The sequence below is a fragment of the Oscarella lobularis genome, chromosome 13 (assembly GCF_947507565.1).
Source record: "Oscarella lobularis chromosome 13, ooOscLobu1.1, whole genome shotgun sequence".
Taxonomy (NCBI): Eukaryota; Metazoa; Porifera; class Homoscleromorpha; order Homosclerophorida; family Oscarellidae; genus Oscarella; species Oscarella lobularis.
In genome coordinates this window covers 2391388-2411445 of record NC_089187.1, presented here as the reverse complement: position 1 = coordinate 2411445, position 20058 = coordinate 2391388, and the positions used below count along the sequence as shown (strand labels likewise).

At 47.4% G+C, this 20058-nt stretch overlaps 6 protein-coding genes and 1 non-coding gene across 14 annotated transcripts; 6 read left to right on the top strand and 1 right to left on the bottom strand.

Moving 5' to 3' along the window:
* Positions 1-80: 80 nt before the first annotated feature.
* Positions 81-1007, top strand: LOC136194894 (plasma membrane ascorbate-dependent reductase CYBRD1-like). The gene is made up of 4 exons (XM_065984145.1): positions 81-282; positions 337-536; positions 582-736; positions 785-1007. Exons 1-4 carry the CDS (start codon positions 81-83, stop codon positions 954-956), a joined length of 729 nt encoding a protein of 242 aa, XP_065840217.1. The 3' UTR covers positions 957-1007.
* An 8-nt stretch (positions 1008-1015) lies between these two features.
* LOC136194438 (uncharacterized) lies at positions 1016-2796 on the top strand. Of its 2 annotated transcripts, XM_065983560.1 has the most exons (6): positions 1016-1613; positions 1667-1825; positions 1902-2046; positions 2099-2313; positions 2368-2621; positions 2746-2796. In XM_065983560.1, exons 1-5 carry the CDS (start codon positions 1020-1022, stop codon positions 2581-2583), a joined length of 1329 nt encoding a protein of 442 aa, XP_065839632.1. In that variant the 5' UTR covers positions 1016-1019; the 3' UTR covers positions 2584-2621; positions 2746-2796. The 2 variants fall into 2 exon arrangements, with proteins under 2 accessions (XP_065839632.1, XP_065839630.1); XM_065983558.1 differs by having other exon boundaries at positions 2368-2767.
* LOC136194464 (uncharacterized) lies at positions 2736-3380 on the top strand. Of its 2 annotated transcripts, none has more exons than XM_065983590.1 (3): positions 2736-2809; positions 2855-2991; positions 3050-3380. In XM_065983590.1, the coding sequence occupies exons 1-3, from the start codon at positions 2798-2800 to the stop codon at positions 3171-3173; spliced, it is 273 nt and encodes a 90-aa protein (XP_065839662.1). In that variant the 5' UTR covers positions 2736-2797; the 3' UTR covers positions 3174-3380. The 2 variants fall into 2 exon arrangements, with proteins under 2 accessions (XP_065839662.1, XP_065839661.1); XM_065983589.1 differs by having other exon boundaries at positions 3034-3380.
* On the top strand, positions 3359-6314 carry LOC136194445 (uncharacterized). 2 transcript variants are annotated; one of them, XM_065983566.1, is made up of 8 exons: positions 3359-3519; positions 3576-4022; positions 4076-4411; positions 4464-5097; positions 5167-5182; positions 5239-5523; positions 5574-5679; positions 5744-6314. In XM_065983566.1, the coding sequence occupies exons 1-4, from the start codon at positions 3459-3461 to the stop codon at positions 4787-4789; spliced, it is 1170 nt and encodes a 389-aa protein (XP_065839638.1). In that variant the 5' UTR covers positions 3359-3458; the 3' UTR covers positions 4790-5097; positions 5167-5182; positions 5239-5523; positions 5574-5679; positions 5744-6314. The 2 variants fall into 2 exon arrangements, with proteins under 2 accessions (XP_065839638.1, XP_065839639.1); XM_065983567.1 differs by lacking the exons at positions 3359-3519; positions 3576-4022; positions 4076-4411 and having other exon boundaries at positions 4808-5097; positions 5239-5331; positions 5439-5523.
* Positions 6315-6386: 72 nt separating this feature from the next.
* On the top strand, positions 6387-12007 carry LOC136194410 (rho GTPase-activating protein 23-like). The gene is made up of 24 exons (XM_065983517.1): positions 6387-6528; positions 6708-6809; positions 6881-6896; positions 6963-7067; positions 7259-7337; positions 7407-7455; positions 7528-8241; positions 8298-8428; positions 8482-8530; positions 8590-8724; positions 8774-8827; positions 8882-8971; positions 9017-9133; positions 9185-9253; positions 9305-9375; positions 9433-9539; positions 10170-10434; positions 10487-10568; positions 10622-10700; positions 10750-10823; positions 10886-10975; positions 11029-11154; positions 11208-11267; positions 11328-12007. Exons 2-24 carry the CDS (start codon positions 6708-6710, stop codon positions 11934-11936), a joined length of 3273 nt encoding a protein of 1090 aa, XP_065839589.1. The 5' UTR covers positions 6387-6528; the 3' UTR covers positions 11937-12007.
* Positions 12008-13038: 1031 nt separating this feature from the next.
* On the top strand, positions 13039-19973 carry LOC136194408 (uncharacterized). Of its 5 annotated transcripts, XM_065983512.1 has the most exons (44): positions 13039-13258; positions 13330-13626; positions 13676-13870; positions 13925-14007; positions 14067-14123; positions 14178-14233; positions 14278-14401; positions 14455-14606; positions 14659-14738; positions 14787-14876; positions 14928-14951; positions 14998-15118; positions 15171-15259; positions 15319-15399; positions 15454-15535; positions 15583-15666; positions 15720-15781; positions 15835-15913; positions 15966-16044; positions 16102-16197; positions 16251-16302; positions 16355-16495; positions 16547-16651; positions 16709-16765; positions 16817-16851; positions 16906-16969; positions 17024-17057; positions 17105-17151; positions 17199-17351; positions 17399-17441; positions 17490-17576; positions 17627-17694; positions 17752-17862; positions 17912-17958; positions 18013-18182; positions 18238-18330; positions 18377-18439; positions 18490-18547; positions 18728-18861; positions 18913-18998; positions 19046-19135; positions 19187-19271; positions 19324-19459; positions 19513-19973. In XM_065983512.1, the coding sequence occupies exons 5-44, from the start codon at positions 14071-14073 to the stop codon at positions 19859-19861; spliced, it is 3660 nt and encodes a 1219-aa protein (XP_065839584.1). In that variant the 5' UTR covers positions 13039-13258; positions 13330-13626; positions 13676-13870; positions 13925-14007; positions 14067-14070; the 3' UTR covers positions 19862-19973. The 5 variants fall into 5 exon arrangements, with proteins under 5 accessions (XP_065839584.1, XP_065839585.1, XP_065839586.1 ...); XM_065983513.1 differs by having other exon boundaries at positions 13330-13487; positions 13538-13626; positions 13676-14123; XM_065983514.1 differs by having other exon boundaries at positions 13330-13487; positions 13534-13626; positions 13676-14123.
* Trnad-guc (transfer RNA aspartic acid (anticodon GUC)) lies at positions 18597-18681 on the bottom strand. Its single transcript is given in 2 exon segments — positions 18597-18631; positions 18645-18681. It is a non-coding gene; the product is annotated as a tRNA-Asp (tRNA).
* Positions 19974-20058: the final 85 nt, after the last annotated feature.

The window sequence follows — 20058 nt, the reverse complement described above, 5'->3', positions numbered from 1 at the left end:
AATATTGTACAGTGCCCTTAGCCAATGATCTAATTATCACTGTTCCTGCCATGCGCACGTAGGCCTACATAACATTAGGGATGAGAGGCGTTGGCAGCGAAGAACGCGGTGTCCACATTCCCCTGTGGCTCTTCGTCTTATACCAGCTATCGAGCGTTCTGCCAACCTTTCTCATCGTCTATTGGATGTGGTACTATCGCGATGGGTTGGTGTGGGACGGATCGGCTCCCAATTGGCATCCGGTTCTTATGGTGACAGGACTGACCTACTTCACTAGTCAATGTAAGTTAGAAATAAAGGAGTATTCATAGACGCTTGTCTGAGATCCGTTGACAGCTCTACTCACTTTCCGTCTACTTCCGTTTTCGAGAGCAGTCAAGAAAGCGTTGCACGTGATACTGCATTTGTGCGCTGCGACGTGCAGTGCTATCGGTCTCGCTGCTGTGGTCGAGTTCCATAAGAAAAACGGTCACGCCAATTTTCTATCGTTTCATAGTTGGTGCGGTCTCGTCGCTCTCGTTCTCTTTGCTGTGCAGGTGTGTGACACGTGCCTGTTAAATCCTATTCACGTTTCTTTGTAGTTTCTTTCAGGTTGTTGTACTTTTCTGTACCCGGGTGCTCGAACTGAACATCGAGAGGCTTGTCTTCCATATCATTCTATGATTGGTCTTGGTATTTTTGGGCTATCTGCTCTGACATCTCTCATCGGTATCAACGAGAAAATGCAGCTTGCTCTGTGAGTCGAGAACGCTTATGTGGACGTCTATTACGTTTTTTTATTTAGTCACGATTGTCGTGAATGCAATGGAACAGATGAGGAGATAACGTCTGAAATCGTTTTGGCTAATAGTGTGGGATTTATTACTCTTGGATTTTCATGTCTCGTATTTGTAATAGTAGCTCAAAGAAGGTACACGACGTTTCCTCAAAGGCAAAAACACTCTCTTCTGCTTTGACTTTTTTGATGACCAATTTTTTTACCAAATAAATAATGACGTAGTAACGTGCGTGCTGGCCTGATGGCTGAACTAGGAGGAACGGCTCTAGCATTACTACGAGACGTCTTCGACGCAATCGACACGGACAGAAGCGGCTTTATCGATTCCGCTGAACTATCGAGAGCGTGCGAGCGGCTCTCATTGAAGCTAGACGCCACAGAGCCGCTGGGAAAAGACGAACGGCTCGACTTTCCCGCATATGTCTCCTTCATACGAAAACGACTTGTAACCGCTTTCGAAGCGATCGACCGAGACGGTTCGGGCGCAATCGACATCGCAGAACTTCGCCAGACGCTAAGCGACGTCGGACTGCGGCGCGAAATCACCGAACGTGAAGTAACCGCAATGTTTGCGCAAGTCGACACAAATCGCGACAATCGCATCGATTTCGGCGAGTTCAGCGACTTCTTCGCGCACCTACCCGACCCGTCGCTCGTCTCCATCGCTCGCCAATGGGCGCGCGGCGACGGAATCGACGTTGGAGCCGATTTCGCCCCTCCGCCGCTTCCCCCTGCTTCGATGCCACTCTGGCGATTTTTACTCGCTGGCGGCATGGGAGGTGTCGCTTCTCGAACCCTAACATCGCCGCTGGAACGAATAAAGCTTCTCGCTCAGGTATAGACTTTAGAGATTTAGTTTTTTTGTGGGGTTCTGATTTTTGTCGATAGACGCAGACTATCAGTCGAGATGCGCGCATCGCGTCGACTCTTTCCCATCTATGGAAAACCGAAGGCGTGCGTGGGCTCTTCGCAGGAAACGGCGCTAACGTCGCTCGCGTCTTCCCCTACGCCGCTCTCGTCTGCTTAGCATACTCGAACCTCTGCAAGGTGGGGGGATTGATTCTATTATAAGAACATCGAAGAATTTAATTTGATTAATTAATTAAATTTAATGTTTAATTAGATGTTTCCCGTTGACGCGGTAAATAACGTATATGAACCCGTCTGGCGAATGGGATCGGCGGCGACGGCTGGAACGTTCGCCACGCTCCTCACTCACCCCCTCGACGTCGTTCGAGCTCGACTCACTGTCGTCAAGGACGCGAAAGGTAAACTATTAGGAAATTGGGATTCTGGACTTGATTTATTTTCTGTGGCTAGGCATCGGTCGTACTCTCGTTGCTCTCGCGCGACACGACGGATTTCGTGGACTCTACAAAGGTCTCGGTCCTACGCTTCTATCCATTGCCCCGTTTCTCGCCGTGCAGCAATCGTCATACGATTATATGAAATCGAGAGCGTCTCATATGGGTTTGAACCCCAGTATCAGTCTTTTTGCTTCGTGTGGCATCGTTGCCGGAACCCTGGCGCAAACCGTGAGAGATTATAGGTATTCATTGTGAGTTCTTTATTTTTTTAAATTTCTACAGATCGTTTATCCCCTGGACGTGCTACGACGACGCATGCAAGTCAATCGGGATTCTTCTGAGAAGACGACGCTTCAAGTGGCTCGAGGGATTGCGGCACGGCACGGCATTCGCGGCTTTTACCCGGGCCTTGCGGCCACCTATGCTAAGGTCGTTCCAGCGGCTGCCGTGAGTCTGCTCGTGCGCGACGCTTTCCTCGGTCGACTTTCGACTACTTGAGTACTAGAGATTTCGCTGGGAATGAGCGAAGGAATTCTGTGAGAGCTTACCTATCCCTATCCCTTAGGGTACCGTGACTGCGGTTTTTTTTCGCGAAAAAACGGCTTATTTCTACGAATCTTCTTCCAGCCCAGCTCAATGTTCTCTCCATTTGATTTTCAGCAAAAATTCCCACGCGAAGTGATACCAATGCAAAACCCGGATAGCAAAAAGAATGGCAGCCAGGGCAAGTCAAAAGTGACGCGTAAGAGCGTCTAACGTTCCTATTTAGGACGAAGAAGAAGAAGAGATTCCCGAAGTGGAAGCAGACGGCTTCCAAAAAGGCGATCGCAAAGGTGACGAAGAGAAAAAGGCGCTTTGTCTACTAAACTACGACGTATCACACGTCAACATAGCTCGAGTGCCCCGGTAAGAAAACAGCGACACAGCATATGCACATAATTCTCCTAGTGGACAATTCGTGCAGGGAATGCACTACCCAGATATTTGGCTGGGCGAACGAAGCGTGCCGCCTGTGCTGCTGTGCAGCAAAAATCGACATTTTGAGAAAGACATCAGAGGAATCGTTGGGCACATCGAGTGCTCAATAGAATATCGAAAGCAGGAGTACAGACATCACAGTGGTCAGGAATACCATTCCGAATCGCCTCCGACCAATAAGCAGAGTCGTGGCCATTGGTACATGATTCAAGCGCTAGAAAGTTTTGTTTCCTATTGTAAGAAGGCGTACGAAAATTGACTATAAATTTGTACTGTTTTTATCACGTGATGTCTCGTCAAAAAAAGCGGAGGAGTGACGCGGTCGTGTTACTTGTCGCCACGGCAACTCATAACTCCCTTATATCGCGCAACGAAAACAAGGGAACAGATCGCAAATGCTTGCCTTGGTCTTCTTGGCGTTGATTTCTCGTTCACTGTCTCAAACCAATTCAACTGGTATTTGATTTTGTAAAAGCAGCGATTGCTCTTGTCAGTGTACCTGGTCTTTTTAGTAGGGCCATCGTCGTCCAATTGCCCTTCGGACTATTTTACGGGCGCCCAGGGCCTGTGGTGCTACGCTCACGTCCAGACGAGACTCACGTTCGGAAATGCGGAGAAGACGTGTCGAGAGAACGGCGGACAAATAGCCGAAATAAAATCAGCGGAGGAAGACGCCTTCATTCGAAGTCTCATCGCCCAGAACGATGGATCAATAGTGGATACATGGATAGGGCTTTTGGATCAGGACATTCAAGCGAATAATTTCGAGGGACGATTCTATTGGCTGAGCAATCCGAGAAACATTCTCAGTCCCGATTCGTACACGAACTGGGCCCCAGACGAACCGGAGGCGTCGAATCGCGAGTCAAGAGATTGCGTTGTTTATACGACGACTGGATGGAAAGTGGGGAGCAGCGGATGCGAGTCAGCTGAGAGACCATTTCTATGTCAAGCCCAAGGTAAAAAACCATACCCTCTCCTAAGATCAGTATTGATTAATTTCTCTTTGTAGCGTGCACGACTGTTGATTGTAATACCGGTGCTTTTGTTGGGGGCGATGGGAGCAACAATGCCGGTCTCATTGCTGGTATTATTGTTGCTATTGTTCTCATCGCCGTTGTCATCATTGTGCTCTGGTACGTCTACAAGTTTCACAATGACGTGTGGCAGAAGTATCTCTGCTGCTGTTGTCTCCCGTCGAAAGTCGGCATAGAGAAATTGGAGCAGGAAAATCAACGATTGAGACGCGAGCTGTCGCTACGTAGAACGGCGAGTCAAACGCAGAGAGGCGATTCCTTTCGACAAACGTCATTCACAAGCAATCGATTTCCGGCCATCAGTCCAGAATGTAAAAGGAGCTCTTATAGTAATTAAATTAATTATTAATTGATTGATTTTAGTTCATCCTTCGGATGCTTCGCCTGCTATTCCGGACGGTCAGGGCGGAATGCTTCCGTCTATCAAACCCCAAGCGAGTCCTCGTATGCCGCGTTCTTACGAGGGGTCCCCACCGCCCATACCCGCTCTAAAGCGGCAAACTTCCGGTGCAAGCGGGCGTACGTCATCCACGGGAGGCATGGTAACGATTCCCGGCATGCCTCGACCCGTCAGACGACCTGAGAGCGTCTCGGGTCCTTCGAGGGGGCCCCTGCCGCCTTTCATGGCGCCCACGCTCGTTACAACTCGAAATTCTGATCCAATAAAAGAAGAACAGGAAACAAATTAGACGAAAGCCAATGTTATTTTTTTTCATTTTTGTACGCTTGCGCAGCCCGCATGAATTGCGCAGAAATTGCCATGGGATTCCTTTCTACCCCCCTTGGGATCTCCCCTCCTAGTCATCCATGACCTATCGCGCAGAACACGGAAAAGGAGAGGTCACTGATCGCGGTCGCACATTCGCTTGGCCACAGACTTGAAAGCGAGGAAAGGTTCTTCATAATGGCGGCCTCACCCGAAACGAAAAGCGTTCGCATTCGACGCGATTCGCTCGGCTCCTACGGCTTCATTCTGCAGTACTTCGTCAAAGGCGCGGTAAGAGAACTTAAAGAAATCGCAAAGTGTCGTGGGTGTCCTAACGTTCTTCTGTTCTCGTACGTATAGGGACCAAAATACACCGGTGCGTAACGAAATCGCTCGATTTTAGCGCATTTTAGACGCTCTACTTGCATGCAGAATACTTCCGTTGCGATACCGAAGTGTACAATGAGGCAGTCATTACAAATGTATGCAGTCGCGGCCCCGCTGACTTGGCCAGACTCAACATCGGTATGATGACTGACCGTGACATTCATGTCAAAGGGTCTGTCGTTTGACTGACATCCGTGTTCGGGGGGTTTTCTGACTGACGTCATTTTATAAATTCATCCCTACAGCTCCAGGAGATCGTGTTCAGGAAGTGAACGGGGTGAGCGTGCGCGGCAAACCTTTTCATGAAATCTTAAAACAGTTAAAAGACAGGTAAAATGAGCGAGAATCGCCGAGTTTTAATTAATTAACTCTTTCCTCAGTCCTGAACAACTTGACCTCCTCCTCATCCCGGGCCCCCACCGTCCGAAACAACTACAAAGCGAGTTGAAGTGTCTCCCCGCCGACGCCACCGTCAGTGACTCAGAGGTACACATGGGGAGTCTCCTCTGTTCACTGTCATTTCTAATACAACTTCCCTCATCTGATCCAGTTTGAAAGGGGTTATCTGGCCCACGAGGTCTTTGACGTCGACGGCGACGTGGTGAAGCAGAGTCTTGAAACGAAGTTTATTCAAGGCGGCGAGGATGGGGCACCTCCTAGCGAGAAAGCGAAGAAGGCTCCTAGCAAGAGACTGAAGAGAGTGAAGAGGAGAGCGGTGGCCTCGAGATCTGGCTGGCATAGCCTGCATGATATGTCTGCCAGCCTGCATGATATGCCGTCGTATTTACCTGAAGAAATATTGAGAAGAGGAGCATTGCGTCCACGCGCCAGCACGCCGCCCTTAGTCTCGAACCCCGTAGATACCCCAAGCATCACTACGTCTGAACAGCCATCAAGATGAATGATGAAGAGAGCACGTACTCACGCGGGATGATCAGACTCAACCATCATGTACTATGAGTCGTAGTGCTTTAATTAATGTTAACAGATTTATCAGTGTTGGAGGAAACGGTAGCTACTGCACGCTAGGTAATAATTATATTCCGTCGACTATCTCGTCTAATTCGCGTCGTAGGCGTGTCCGCATACCGATCGAATAAAAAAACGCATACTGTACATCACACGGCACGTGTGGAGAATCTGCGCTATGCAAGCGATTACGTAGATTAGTCGCTGAGCCAAGTCCCGCCCGTCTCTGGGGCCCCCTGTAAGCCTGAGAAAAGCTCCCAGGAAAATCGACGCGACGCGCACACTGCGAACAGTCGATCGCTTTCGAAGCCACGAGGCTCGAATCGAGCCGAGCGGAGCGGAGCAAGACCACGAACGTTCGATAAGGTGTTATAGTACCTAAGCCTACTAAGAGTTTCGTAGACGTCTCCTACGTGCGGTTTTTGCGTTTGGGGGACGCATTACGCGTACGTTCGATCGCGTAGGCAGTAGGTCCGCATTCGCGAGCGTGCGTTAGCCGCAAAAAGCGAACTCTAAACTCTTCGCGTCCTCGTCTTTGTTCAAAGATGGCGACCGCGGCCGAAACGAAACACGTTCGCATTCGACGCAATCCGCGCGGTTTCGGCTTCACGTTGCGCTATTACGTCGACGAAGGCGGCGCGGACATGGTAAGAAAAACAAATATACGCTAAAGGGAGGCGAAAAGACCGGGTTTCCCAACGTTCTCCTGTTTTCGCAGGGACCCAAATACTCGAGTGCGTAACGACGACGTTCGATTTGGACCTTTTAGCGCATCTACGCGCTCTATTTTTGTTCTACAGACGACGGCCGTAACGCCCAGTTGTACGAACAGCATCGCGACGCGATCGTTTTCATAAAAAACGTTCTCAGTCGTGGCCCGGCTGACGTCGCTGGACTCAATGTCGGTAAGATGACTGAAATTGGGCAGATGGCGGGGCCCCGGCTTTCGGTTCCGCAGAACTGTCTCGAGTTCTGCTCTTCCGCTACAAAGCCTATCCTACTCTTGTTTGCGACTCGTCGCGGTTTCTTTTCCGCAAGAACCGCGCGCGTAGACGACTCTCGGTCTTTTGACTGGAAAATTCTCCCCCTCTCCTAGGCGATCGCGTTCAAGGAATCAACGGCGTGAGCGTACGCGGCAAATCATATCACGAAATCGTCAAAGTCGTACAGGACAGGTAAGCGAAGCATAAAAGAGAAAGAAAGAGTCACACTCAACCCGGATCCCCTTTCCCCCTCCTCCGCAGTCCCGAAGAACTCGACCTCCTCGTCGTTCCCCAAGCCGTTCACTCGGAAGTACGCACGCGAACGAAGAATCCATCCCCCTCCTGCAAAGTGTTATTCCTAATTCCGACTTTCCCTGACTAGAGTTTCGAGGGGGCGGGGCTCAAACTCAAAGCGGTCACCGCCAAACCGCTCTTCCACCAGCACCAACTCACCGTCGAACCGTCGCCCCTTTCTCCAAACGCGCCCCGAAATCGATCCTTTACGACGGAGAATTGGGGCTTCGGCGTCGACCCGCAACAACATCCGGGTTCGGATACCATAGGTACGCGAACCATGTCGGCAAATGCGACGATGATTCGTCCCATTCGACTTCATCACGTGATCAAATTCGATAACGACACGGAAGAGGAGGAGGAGGAGAGCAAATCGTCGTCTGCGGGGGCGGGGCAACCTCTGTCTTCCCCTCTAAGTCTCGAAGAACGAAAGCCCGGCGACGGCGGCGAAGCGTCGCCGCCGCAGAAACAGAGCCCGCGACGTCAGCGAGAAGATTACGTCACATCCGGGAACCCAAGCACGGAGCGACGTCAGAATTTGAAAGGGCTGGGATTGACGGCGACGCCGTATTATCACGCCGGCGTGGCGGCGGCTCAGTATCCGACTGAGTTGGAATCGCCGGCCGTTTTGTTTGATGATGATGATGACGATGAGGAGGTGGAGGAGGCGGAGAAACCGGCGTTTTCTAGGTTTCGAAAGGCGGCGCCGATTGTTCGAATGCGTTCGGAGAAGTCCGCTTATAAACGAGGGGAGAGTCCGGGTCAGAGAAAATCGTCTGTCGAGTTTCGACGATCTGCTACGGTAGGAAGAAAGGGGGCCGATCTTGATTAAATAATCCCTATGGGTTATTTGATTAGGTTGGGGCGTGGGAGAGAAAGGGGTCTGTGTCTGAGCCGACTTCTCCGGCGGGAACGAAGGACGTTACTCTGCTGAAGAATTTGCTTGGACGAGTGGAACTGAGTGATGGGGACGACACAGGGGGAACAAAGTGAGTGCGGAGACCATAAAATTAAATAATCTCTTGATTTATTATTGTGTTAGTACAACGAATTCTCCAGCTGTCGATCAGGGATACTACAGCTCAAGAAAAGTCGGCTCACGCCCTAATAGATTAATAATTTATAATAATATTTATATATATTTATTTAGTTTCAGTTTGAAGGTTTAGTGTCAGTTGGGTCTAGTGGAGCTGGAGGGGGGAGAGCTAGCGGAGGAACGCGCGAACCAGAGTGGAAACCCACGAGACACAGCTATGGTTCATCTCCTCATCCTTATATGGAAGCAGTAAGACGCTTTAGTCAGAAAGTTTACATACATTTCGAAATATTTTTAGGTTGAAAAGTCTGGTTATTTGCGTCAGAAGCAGACAATTGATTCGAATGGAAAGGTAGCTCCTAATACTTTGTTTTCTTCCATTGTACAGCTATAGCGTTTATTCTAGAAAGCGAAAGATCGATCATGGAGACTCTATTTCTATCAGCTGAGAGGTCACATGCTCTATGCCTTCAAAGACGAAAAAGACGCGAAAGCGGTAAGAAGAGAGTTGAAGCACTCCTAGTGCTAGTTTTAATTTTAGGGAGACGTTGCTCCTCTAAGCATCAAATCATGTCGAATTGACATTGCCCATGACTATCAAAAGAAACCCAACACGTTTCGATTAACGTTATTCAATGGCTCGGAATTTTTATTGAATGTAACCAAGACAACGAAGAAATTCAAGTTTTTTATTTAGGTGTTCTTTTAGACTGATGCTCAAGATAGTATGTTGAGCTGGATCAAAGCAATTCGAGACAACAGTGACCCAGATGGAGATGTAAAGAAGAAATTGTATATTCAATACACGTACAGATCCTGCTTTCCTTAGAAACAAAATGCTGGCAGATCGGACCTAATAATGAGAAAAGCCGCCCAACAAGAACAAAAACTAGCTGATAAGTAAAAATGCCTACATAGATTAGTAATTGTACGCATAGCAAGCCTATAATGTCTCAGGGGCGCACGAAACCTTACCGCCAAGATCAAGAAGAAACAGGACAGCCTAAGAGCAGCCCGGCGAACCAATAGTCTTAGGGTCCCAAGACGAAATACAGCAGGAAAAGGTAAGGAGTACATGACACTAACGCGCAATACAGAAACGACATCTCATACAAGCACTTGTACGCTAATACAGTGAAACCTCTGAAACCTTTCAGTGCGTCCACTAAAAAGATAGTTAGGGCAGTAGTTTAGACTATAAATTCCGCCTGCTGGAATTTATGCTGCGCGCGAGGGGCGCGAGCGGTTCAGGCGCATGGAGCGCCACTCGTGCATAAATAGTGCTAACGGGAACGCCCACTTATGGGGTGCAAGTGTCTGTAACTCGTTGCGCGCGAGCGGCGCTTGCAGTTCAGGCGCATGGAACGCCACTCGTGCATAAATAGTGCTAACGGGAACGCCCACTTATGAGGTGCAAGTGTCTGCAACTCGTGGCGCGCGAGCGGCGCTTGCAGTTCAGGCGCATGCAACGCCACTCACGCATAAAAAGTAGAGTTGGCGGGAAGGCCCATTTATGAGTGTCTGCAACTCGCTCCGCTTTGAGTAATGTCCACACAAAATGTTCTATTTCCGGACAAAAGGATATCTGTCCGGAATGGTTTCCGGACAGATACAAAAAATTAAATTATTCACTGACATACGCCACTTCAAGAGAAATTTGATCTAAGTTTTTTTTTCTTTGTGTTGTACCCCAGATGGTTCTGAGTCTGGGTCGACGACTCCGACTGCATTTCGGCGCGGCGGCGGTAGCTTTTTTCGTCGGAAAGGAGCCGGCGGGGGAGGCCATTCGCCGAATCTTCATCATCACGATCACTTTGAGGAATTCGACGGGGATCATTTCTTTCGGAAGACGCTCTCCGAATGCGAACTCTCGCTTCAGCACGACAACGTGCCGTTGTTGATTGTGCGATGCGCGACGGAGATCGAGAAAAGAGGATTGGAAGTCGAGGGAATTTACAGGTGAGTAGCTATGGAAACCGCCGAGAGAAATATTCCATAAATGCGTCGTCAGAATTCCTGGTAAGAAGTCTGAGATTCGTTTATTGGCTGAGGAGTTTCGACGTGACGTCTACAACGCCAGTTTCGAAGATCAGGTTACTAAATAAAGAAATAGATGGGGGCTCCTTTGTCTATGTTTCCTTCATAGCGTTGGGGCGATATTCACTCTATCACAAGTCTACTCAAACTTTTCCTTCGTGACCTCACAGAACCCATTTTCCCCACAGGCAAACAAATGATTCCCCCTCATATCTATTATCAATTCATTTCCTATAGACATGTACGATAATTTTATGTCGGCGTCGAAAATTCAGGATGATGACCAACGACTAATAATGCTCAAACAATTGGTTCGTCCATCGCGAGACGTCTTTCAACCTTCCGGCATTTTTTTCTCCTTTTCTCTATATAGATACAAGAATTATCCACTCTCCACTATTCAACCCTTCGATACATCATTCAACACTTACACAAAGTCGCTTCGAGAGCAGAATTTAATAAGGCACGACGAATCACGTTCAAATTATACTGTGTATTGATTTTCTCGCGCAATAGATGTACCCTAGAAATCTAGCCATAGTATTTGGACCCACGCTCGTTCGACGACACTACGACAGCATGCAGCACTTAGTTTCGCAAATGGGAGACCAGTGTAAAATAGTCGAGAGCCTCGTAACACACGTAAGGAAAAGACACGTATATATAAAATCAATTGCTATAGCTACTCTTTGTAGTGCACTTGGTTCTTCGCCTCCGTCCCGGAAGAAGGCGGAAAGCGTTCCGGAATTTTCCTGGTGAGAAATACTGACTTTTTAGTTTAGCATAGGAGAGACTTTGGTGGTGGGTTCCCTTAGCGACCGTCTCAGTCTGGTGATTGGTCGATCTTGCCCGAAATTCTCGACGCGGCGGCGTTCCAGAATAGCTCTTCGTCGTCGAAGGCGAAGGCTCCTCGCAAACCGCGTCGCACTTGGGAATTCGACCCAACGGATCCGGACACTGGCACGGAATCGTCAGACTTCTGGATCCGTTACCCGCCTACAATTGATCACAGCGATTTCAGCCAATCGTCGTCGTCTCAAGCGGCTGCCGCTGCGGCGGCGGCGGTGGCGGCGTCATCGCTGGCCTCCTCGCGGGCGGATTCGACTCGGCAGTGGATCAGTCAGATGTCGGCGAGCGCGTGGCAAACGGAATCGTCCGCGTCTCCGCCGAGTTCGAGGCAGAGTCGGCATAGGGGCAGCGTTTCTGGGATTGCGAGCGGGGGGACGGGCGAGCCGGTTGTGAGGAGGCAGCGACGGGGGAGACAGAATCAGTGGCGAGATGTTACTGTGACTGGGAGCGGGGACTTCTCCGATGGGAGGTTAGCGGTTTTTAGGTCGCGCGAAGGCGAGGGTGCGTCGACGACGACGGCGTCCGCAGCGGGGGGGAAGGGAGGGAAAGACAGTCCTCAGACGACGTTGTTGTAGAAACGGATTTTTTATTTAGTTTGAAATCGACGACTACTGTAGTTGCATGCACGCTCTTGGAACCGGATATGATACGACTGCTGCCACGTATTGTCGCCCCTACAATGAAAGGCGAAGCTCTATATTGTTGTGTTATCCAATTATCTAAATGGGTTCCGATTGGTTATTCCCCCCGAACCATCGAAAGAGCAATGCAGCGTCGCCTTTCAGCGCCTCTCTGTTGTCTACTAGCCTCTGGTAAGTCTGAGTCGCCGCGTCTTGAAAGGATGCGTCAGTGAACGTGGTGGATGCTTCCTTTCTAGGCTTTCTCTGTTTGGCACACAATTCTAGCTTCCCTAAGATCCCTAACCCTAAAATAAAGAGTTTCGATATTATACCTAACATCGCTGCAGCCTCACCAACCGATTATTGTGTATCTTCTGCGTATTCGCTGCGATGCAATGTCACAAAAGCAGACTCTGTACATATAACTGATGCTCGAGGAAAGGTGTTAGCAGAGACAAAATCCACCATGGCGTCGTTCGTTTCGGTTTCAGTACTCGTCAAGACGATAGACGAAAATGAGTCTGAGTACACGTGCAATGCCCAAAACTCCAAAAAAGTTTCGGCAACTAAAAAGAAAAAGATTTCACGTTGCGTTTGCAGAAGTAAGAATATTTCGGAGTTGGCTAATTTTTTTTGATACATCTCACTTGGGAACAGATTTTTGCGGTTGTGGGGGCAGGCGCTGTTTATGGTTCACTGTCGCCGGTATTCCTGTATTGTTATTATTCGTTCTACTTCTCGTGAAAAGGAAGAAGAAGCGCAAAGCAAGCCGGTTCAACGATTGCGAGGCGCCATTTGACGACATGATTGAACCGCCTCGTCATGGAAGGACACCAGTACGACCACAAGCAAGCTCGCTGCCACTGGCAACCGCCGGACCAACCGCCGGTCCGGCGGTTGCCACTGGCAGCGAGCTTGGTGCCGGTTGGGTTCAAATCGATAACCGGAAGAGTGTTCAGACACACTGTTGCATACATTTATAACTACCGTACAAGTTATTTAGCAGTTGCTGAGTTTATGCAAGGGACCCATGCATGTCTATGTACATTATTCGCTTTAGTTAGCGCACGTCACCGAACGAACAACTCCTGCCCCTGACTCCTGCTCAGTCTCCTGCTCCTGCTTGCATTGGCTGGAGACGCAACGGGCGACGGACTACTTTCTAATCATGATCTCTGATTCCAAATCAATAAGAGTACAATGGGGCAATACAGCGCTACTCTGCTTTTGCTGTACGTCGTGACGTTAGCACCATGCATGCTGGCTAACCAGCTTAGGTGAAGCGGCGCAGAGAATGTAGCTGCAGATTCTTTATCATGTTTAGATTGTCTCTGCTTCCCGCGCTTAGCTGAAGGCCTTGAAATAGAGTACTTCGGTCTACAAAACAAAAGTGAAAGCAACGCCACATTCGGCTGTCAAGATGTATCTGCTGGCAAAGAACTCGAACTTCTGTGCATTGCTAGTGGAGAATCTTCCGTTCGAATCTTGAATCCGCAAGGAGCAGAGGTCGCAAATGCTTCAAGTTCTGGTCGGGCTACATACGTTTTTGAAGGCAGTGAGGAACGGAACGGGACGTATCAGTGCATTGCTCAAAATGGAAATTTGACGGCGAATGCGCCGTTCTCGCTCTGCGTGTCAGTGTCACGTAAGAAAAATGTATCGCTTTTGTTGGTTGATCTCACTTTTTGCTATAGATTCTGAGATATTGTTGATTGCAATTGTTGTCACGTTTGGTCTCCTAGCTATGGTGGTTTTAATTGTTTTTTGGTGTCGCAGAAGGTCTAGGCGGTATCATGGGGAAGCTGAACAACTACTAGTAGGTCGACCATGTCAAGCAATGCTAAGCAATTTAAATGAAAGGACACCGTCGCGGACACCGTTGCGACCACGTGCAAGCACTCCTCCACCGTTAATATCTGATGACCCAATCTCTGATTCCCCAGACACTACGTCTGAAAACCCATCATCACAGCTTCGGGAAAACTACGGAGACCGATACAGTCAACAGTTGATATAACGACGTCGGGTATAACAACTCATCGGGTTTAACGACTCTCTTTTTTTGAACGCTGGGCACTTTTTTAGTGTAATGCCTCGGATACAACGACAAATTTTAACGACCCTTTTTTGGCGCATTTTGAGGTGTCATTATATTCAATGTTGACTGTAGTGTTTCTGTCTTTTTCTTTACTCCAGACAAAATTGTGTGCAAAGATGCGTGTATTTTCAGCTACGTATTTTAAATTTGACAGGTAGGGGATGTACTAAATTTGTAATCTGGGCTCATGTGATGCAGAACGTGGGAGGACAAACGTAGGTGCCAAGGCTACTCCACCCATGCTCGACGCCGGCGATCTGAACACTCTTGTCGGCCTTTCGTTGGGCTCCAAGTCGAGCCTTCGATCCGCACAGCCCAAAAAGTAGGCAATTGACATCTCCAAATAAGGCAAAAAATAATAGGGGCGGGTTCTAGATCAGATACATCTGGCGCTTTCGAACGACCAGCGAGTCTTCCGTTCGCCAGCGACGAATCATTGTTCTCGTCTCCGGTCGGATCATCTCAGCCGGGAAAAAATTTCAAAGTCGTCGTTCGAATTCGGCCTCCAATTACAAGGGAGAAAGACGGTACAAGAAAAACCCGAAAGAACTATAGAGACATATTCTGGACTCTTATTAGCCCAAAGTGCGCTCTGCTTAACCGTTGAGGGAAAACAGGTAGTCAACGTCAAAGAAAGAGGAGACAAACAATATGACGACGTACGTGGCCTAAATGCTCTTGAAGGAATTGAAATGGGTGTTGTGTAGAAGCAGACGGGCTTTGCTTACACCTTCGCTTTCGATCGAGTTTTCGACATGGAAATGAAGCAAGAGCAAATATATAACGCAGCAGTAAAGGTATCAAAAATCAATAAAAGTCATTATCCAATACATGTCGTTTATAATTAGCCGGTGGTGAAATCGATATTAGAGGTAAGTTTGATACGGTAGAAGATTTGATCTATTTTTTGGAGTAAAGGGTTACAATGGGAGCATTATCGCGTATGGGCAAACGAGCACGGGAAAGACGTACACCATGGAAGGGGGAGAGATGGATCACAGGGGAGTCATACCAAGAGCTAGTGAAGAAATATTTAACTGTAGGAAATTTGAGGGGAGGGATTAGTAGAAAGACGATATTTTTCTCTATAGTTATAGAAACTCAGTCAGATTCCAAGTCGACGTTTCTGGTGCGCGCCTCCTTTCTGCAGATTTACAATGAAAAGATTATGGATCTGCTTGTAAGATCACTAGTTGATGCTTAGCATAGAAACAAAGGACAAAGGCTCCTTCCTTGAAGGATCCTTTGCTGAAGAAGGGGCTCGATCAACGAGGCGAAAAGGTGCTAAAAGTGAGAGAGGGATCGTCCGGAGTTTACGTGGTACGACGTTTTCAAAGGAGAAGTGACATTTTATATTGGGAGTCTGGGTTATAGGAAAGCCTGTCTGAACATATTGTGAAGTCTCCTTTGGAGATTGAGAACCTGGTGAAAAGGGGGGCTCTAATGCGAGCAACTGGTACAGCGTGCAATTACGCTTTGGAGATATTTATTATCCTCTTTTAGCCCAAACGAAGATGAACCGAGAGAGTAGCCGAAGTCACGCAGTCTTCACAATCATCGTAGAACATGCTACATTGAATGAAGAAAGTAAGTGAGTCAAAAAAATTCTCCTGTGCTATGTTAGATACTGGATTTCTTAGCCCAAGAGAAAACAATACTCATTGGAAAGCTAAACCTAGTTGACTTAGCAGGATCAGAGAGAGTAAGTGTCCCTATGACTTCACTAAATGATACAGTACCTAAGCATTCTTTTAGCTAAAATCTACCGAGGCTGAGGGCTCACGGCTTCAGGAGGCAATCAAAATAAATGCCTCGCTCTCTGCGTTTGGAAAAGGTACGTACTTTGAACTATTATTAGTCTGCTACAATTCACCAAACATTTGTAGTAATCCTTGCCTTGACGTCGTCTGGAAAACAGCACATTCCGTACAGGGATTCGACGTTGACGAGGATTTTGCAGGACAGGTCTGGAAGGAGTCGTGCTTACTAGATAGACATTTTCTAGTCTTGATCAATTTTTAGTTTGGGTGGCAATTGTAAGACGACTTTGATTACGACCGTCACGCCGGTCGCTCTTAGCTACGGAGAAACGATAAGCACACTGAAATTTGCTAACAGGTAGAAATTTATTAAAAGTCTGGAAGTGAAAGCTGAGTGCGTACGAATTTTAGAGCTAAAAAAGTTAAAAATTACGCCGTTATAAATCAGGACGTTTCCCAACAAGTAATGAGTAGATCAGAGGTTTGGGGCTGGGGATGACGTTCTGTATTTGTAGGCTCTGCTTTCCAAATACGAACAAGAAATCAAAAAATTGCGCAGAGCTCTTACTGACCGACAGGTCCAGGGAGAAAGTTTGGTCGACAAAGCGGAATTGCTACGTATCGAGTCTCAGTGGGCTCAAGTTGCAAAAGAAAAGGTAAGAGCCCGGGGAAAAATACCACTGGCTATAGAAGAAAAACGACTGTAGGAAACAGTCGAATCTGAGCTGGCAAAGCGGGTTGAAGAAGTGCAGCAGACCAAAAAGGAAAAATCGGCACTTCAAGGTCGAATCAAAGAGCTGGAAGAGAGAGTGGTACGACATGGGGTCCCTTGTTGAATTTGTTAATTAATAGGACTCTTGCTTTTGTAGCTTCTTGGGGGAACTAGAGCTGAAGAGACTCCGGAATTCAAATCTGCTGTTCAAAAAGTTAGAGGGACATACATTCGTTCTAAGATAAATAGCGATTTCTTTACTTAGGCGCAAGAACAACTGCAGACAGAATACGAAGCAAAGTAAAGACAAGCAAATTCATCTTTAGGATTTCTTTATTTTGAAATTGCGTTTAGGTTCAAGGATCTTGAGAAGGAACGCGAGCTCTTGCAGAGAGAAAAAATGGAGCTTCAGGCCAAAGTAGGTTCACTTACTACGAACTAAACTATTAGTTTACATATTGATCTAATCAAGCAACAACAACTGGAAAGAGACAAAAGACTTACAGGTACGGTGTGAACCTTCAATACATAGTCAACTAAATTATGACTTCAGAAGCGGAAGATGTATCTTCTACGCGTCGCGCTAGTCCTCAATATGCGGTAAATTGTATGTAGAGATTATTAATCAGCGTGGAACTTTGCTTTAGTGGGGTCAGTCTCAACAACCCAGTCGAAGTTCCTGGTACGACACTGAGGATCTACTGGGAGAAGAAACGCTTCAAGACGAACCTGATCCCGATCCTTCTCTTCAACCTTATATAAATGCAATGAAGGATGATGATACCGGCATACCACTACAGGTAGATACAGTAGATAGATACAATGGACATGGGAAAATTTTTATTAGGATCGTCAGTACAATTTAAGTATTGTCAAATCGACTTTCACCGGTAAATCTAAACTTCAGGCATGGGTAATAATCATGGGAAACTTCTAAGGCTACGACGCCTCTGTCTGGTTTATGGAGAACATGCATGGGGTGGAGTCACTTGAGCAGGCGACAACAATAGGCCAAAACTTTTTAGGTAGAACAGGAGCTATGGGGAGTAATTGTTCAATACAAATTTCTATCCAGATTTGGACATTTTTGAGAACGTCGGTGGAACTACGGTCTTCACATCATCAGACAGAGACATCTACCGGGTACGGGCCAATGAATAGTTTTCAGGAGCCAAGAGGGAATGTATAGTCTTGTATTAGTTTCGTGAAGTTGCTACCAAACCGCGCAGACCCGTCTCTGTATCAAGCGCTTCCTATTCATCCAGACCAGCCTCTTCAGGTTCTTCAACGTTCTATCAATATGGGGCAGGGGTAAAAAATAATAAAGTGATTACTCTGACTGTCAACTGTCTGTTCTTAGTCTTCCCGTCCGCTCTATTCTCCCCCTTCGGGAGATCAGATGTCTTAGTATGATTACTTATAATATTTGGGGCCCTCCTTGACGGTTTTGCCATTTCTCAGTTATGATCTGTCTCAAAGACGAGTATCTGTTGCTCACAACGCCGACAGTACGTTCTCGAGTCGCGGCTCTACTTCTTTCAGCGATAGCCGAGCAAGTGGCGATTCTTTTGACGATGGCAGTGTCGGTGCTGACGCGGGATCAAATCCATTGCATAGTGCAGCAGAAAAAGGCAGCCAATAATAATAAAAATAACGTTTTTGTTGTTTTTGAGCCTGTTTTTGTAGGAGATCGAAGCATTGTGAAGTCTCTCATAGCAACGTATGGTGTCGACTGCACTGACTTCATGGGACGGACACCTCTGACCTACGCTGTCATGGGTAGGAGAAAATTAATTTTTTCACATAACGCAATGTCTCTTTTCAGGTAATAAAATCAAGTGCTGTGATGCGCTATTGAAATCTGGAGCTGACGTCGCTGCACAAGACAGTGAGTTATAAATAGATGCGTGATTGACACGCCCCCTCATTGTCGTACAGGGAATGGACGAACGCCTTTGCTTTGGGCTGCTTATTATGGACATGCAGAAATAATAAAGTAAGTAAAAAAAGAAAACTGCACAACGAAAGAAAAAAAAAAGTTGGTGCTCCCCGGCCGGGAATTGAACCCGGGTCTCCCGCGCTCCGTGTGAGATTGACAGGCGGGGATACTCACCACTATACTACCGAGGACTGCACCTGTAAATTTGCGCGAAAGCTAATGTTTTATATCCTCTAGGCTACTTTTGGCAAAAAATAAATCACTTGCTGAAATGGTTGATCCTGAAGGTAGAACTGCTTTACACTGGGCAGCAAAACCTGATAGTCCCAAAGCACTCGAAGCGCTAGCGAAATTCTGTAGCAGCAGAATAGGTTGGTCTATTCCGATACGTCAAAAATATCTAACTAAAATATGTTGATTAGTCAATTATCAGGACGACGATCAAACTACGGCGCTTCAGTGGTCTATTCTCTGCAATCATCCCGTGCATGCAAGAGTTCTTCTCAGGGTACAAAAACTGAAAAAAGCGATTCGTTTCTAAGGCTTTTTTTGTAGCAATGCGGAGCGGATCCAGCTATTCGAGACATTGAAGGGCGCACAGCATTTCATTACGCTGTAGTAATCAATTCCTTAGATCTAATTCAGGTATTGAAGTAGCTCACAGACACGTAGTTCTATTATTTATTCAATACATAGGAATTATTGGACTGGGCAGACGACTGTATCAATGAGAAAGATGAACGAGGTCGAACGCCTCTTCATCTGGCCGTATCAAGCGAAGGCAAGGAGAAAGCTACAAGAAACGTCCTGCTGTTCTAAAAAACGTTTTCTAGGATCACTGGAAATGGTGACACTTCTGCTCTCCAGCTCATTCTGTGACGTCAACAGCACAGACATGAGAATGACAGCTCCACTTCACTGGGCTTCAGTTTGCAACAGACCTGACGTAGCAAGAGCACTCCTCCAAAGGTAAGCACTGCAAAAACTAAGAAAAATTCATCACCTAAACTATACTCACAAAGGGGAGCCAAACTGACGATTCGTGACGTCAACGGCATGACGCCCCTTCACTACGCAACAAAGAAAGGATTCAACGAAGTAGCGCACGTTCTCCAACGTTTCGGGGCATCATCCCCAGTCGGACGACCGTCGTCACCACGACAACGCCGACCTCAAAGCCCCGTACTCCAACGTGGACCTCAGCCAATCGATCTCGCCCTTCCGAGCACACTAGCGCCAATACAAAGCAGGAGCCCAAGCCGTTCGCCGCGCGCTAGGCATGGATCATTGACAAGAGGGAGCAAGATGCCAGTGCACCAAGGAAGACTGTCGCCCCTTCCGACGCGAAAGCAGAGCGGAAAATTCGCGTAATTCAATAAAGGTAATATTAATTAGTCGACTTTATTAATTTTATAATTTTTTGAAAGTCTGTTTTTGTTTTTTTCTTCTTCTTCTTCTCGTCATCTCGCGTCGTAGACGACCATTCGACGCGTTCTCTTCTTGTACATTATTCTGTATCCGCATTCGCGGCATCGAATGGGGTCCTTCGCCTTGATTTCGTTCTCGGC

What these genes read in the sequence shown, in the direction of transcription:
- LOC136194410 (XM_065983517.1), top strand. Translation starts at nt 6,708, where the DNA reads ATGGCGACCGCGGCCGAAACGAAACACGTTCGCATTCGACGCAATCCG. An exon ending in GTCAAAGTCGTACAGGACAG is followed by an intron (nt 7,338 to 7,406) that starts GTAAGCGAAGCA and finishes CCTCCTCCGCAG; the next exon opens with TCCCGAAGAACTCGACCTCC. An exon ending in GATACTACAGCTCAAGAAAA is followed by an intron (nt 8,531 to 8,589) that starts GTCGGCTCACGC and finishes ATATTTATTTAG; the next exon opens with TTTCAGTTTGAAGGTTTAGT.
- LOC136194438 (XM_065983560.1), top strand. Translation starts at nt 1,020, where the DNA reads ATGGCTGAACTAGGAGGAACGGCTCTAGCATTACTACGAGACGTCTTC. An exon ending in CATACTCGAACCTCTGCAAG is followed by an intron (nt 1,826 to 1,901) that starts GTGGGGGGATTG and finishes ATGTTTAATTAG; the next exon opens with ATGTTTCCCGTTGACGCGGT. An exon ending in CCGGAACCCTGGCGCAAACC is followed by an intron (nt 2,314 to 2,367) that starts GTGAGAGATTAT and finishes AAATTTCTACAG; the next exon opens with ATCGTTTATCCCCTGGACGT.
- LOC136194894 (XM_065984145.1), top strand. Translation starts at nt 81, where the DNA reads ATGAGAGGCGTTGGCAGCGAAGAACGCGGTGTCCACATTCCCCTGTGG. An exon ending in GACCTACTTCACTAGTCAAT is followed by an intron (nt 283 to 336) that starts GTAAGTTAGAAA and finishes ATCCGTTGACAG; the next exon opens with CTCTACTCACTTTCCGTCTA. An exon ending in GAGAAAATGCAGCTTGCTCT is followed by an intron (nt 737 to 784) that starts GTGAGTCGAGAA and finishes TTTTTTATTTAG; the next exon opens with TCACGATTGTCGTGAATGCA.
- LOC136194464 (XM_065983589.1), top strand. An exon ending in AACATAGCTCGAGTGCCCCG is followed by an intron (nt 2,992 to 3,033) that starts GTAAGAAAACAG and finishes TAATTCTCCTAG; the next exon opens with TGGACAATTCGTGCAGGGAA.
- LOC136194445 (XM_065983566.1), top strand. Translation starts at nt 3,459, where the DNA reads ATGCTTGCCTTGGTCTTCTTGGCGTTGATTTCTCGTTCACTGTCTCAA. An exon ending in GTCTCAAACCAATTCAACTG is followed by an intron (nt 3,520 to 3,575) that starts GTATTTGATTTT and finishes TGGTCTTTTTAG; the next exon opens with TAGGGCCATCGTCGTCCAAT. An exon ending in TCCGGCCATCAGTCCAGAAT is followed by an intron (nt 4,412 to 4,463) that starts GTAAAAGGAGCT and finishes GATTGATTTTAG; the next exon opens with TTCATCCTTCGGATGCTTCG.
- LOC136194408 (XM_065983510.1), top strand. Translation starts at nt 14,071, where the DNA reads ATGCCTCGGATACAACGACAAATTTTAACGACCCTTTTTTGGCGCATT. An exon ending in TAGTGAAGAAATATTTAACT is followed by an intron (nt 15,119 to 15,170) that starts GTAGGAAATTTG and finishes TTTTCTCTATAG; the next exon opens with TTATAGAAACTCAGTCAGAT. An exon ending in ATGCAAGAGTTCTTCTCAGG is followed by an intron (nt 18,999 to 19,045) that starts GTACAAAAACTG and finishes CTTTTTTTGTAG; the next exon opens with CAATGCGGAGCGGATCCAGC.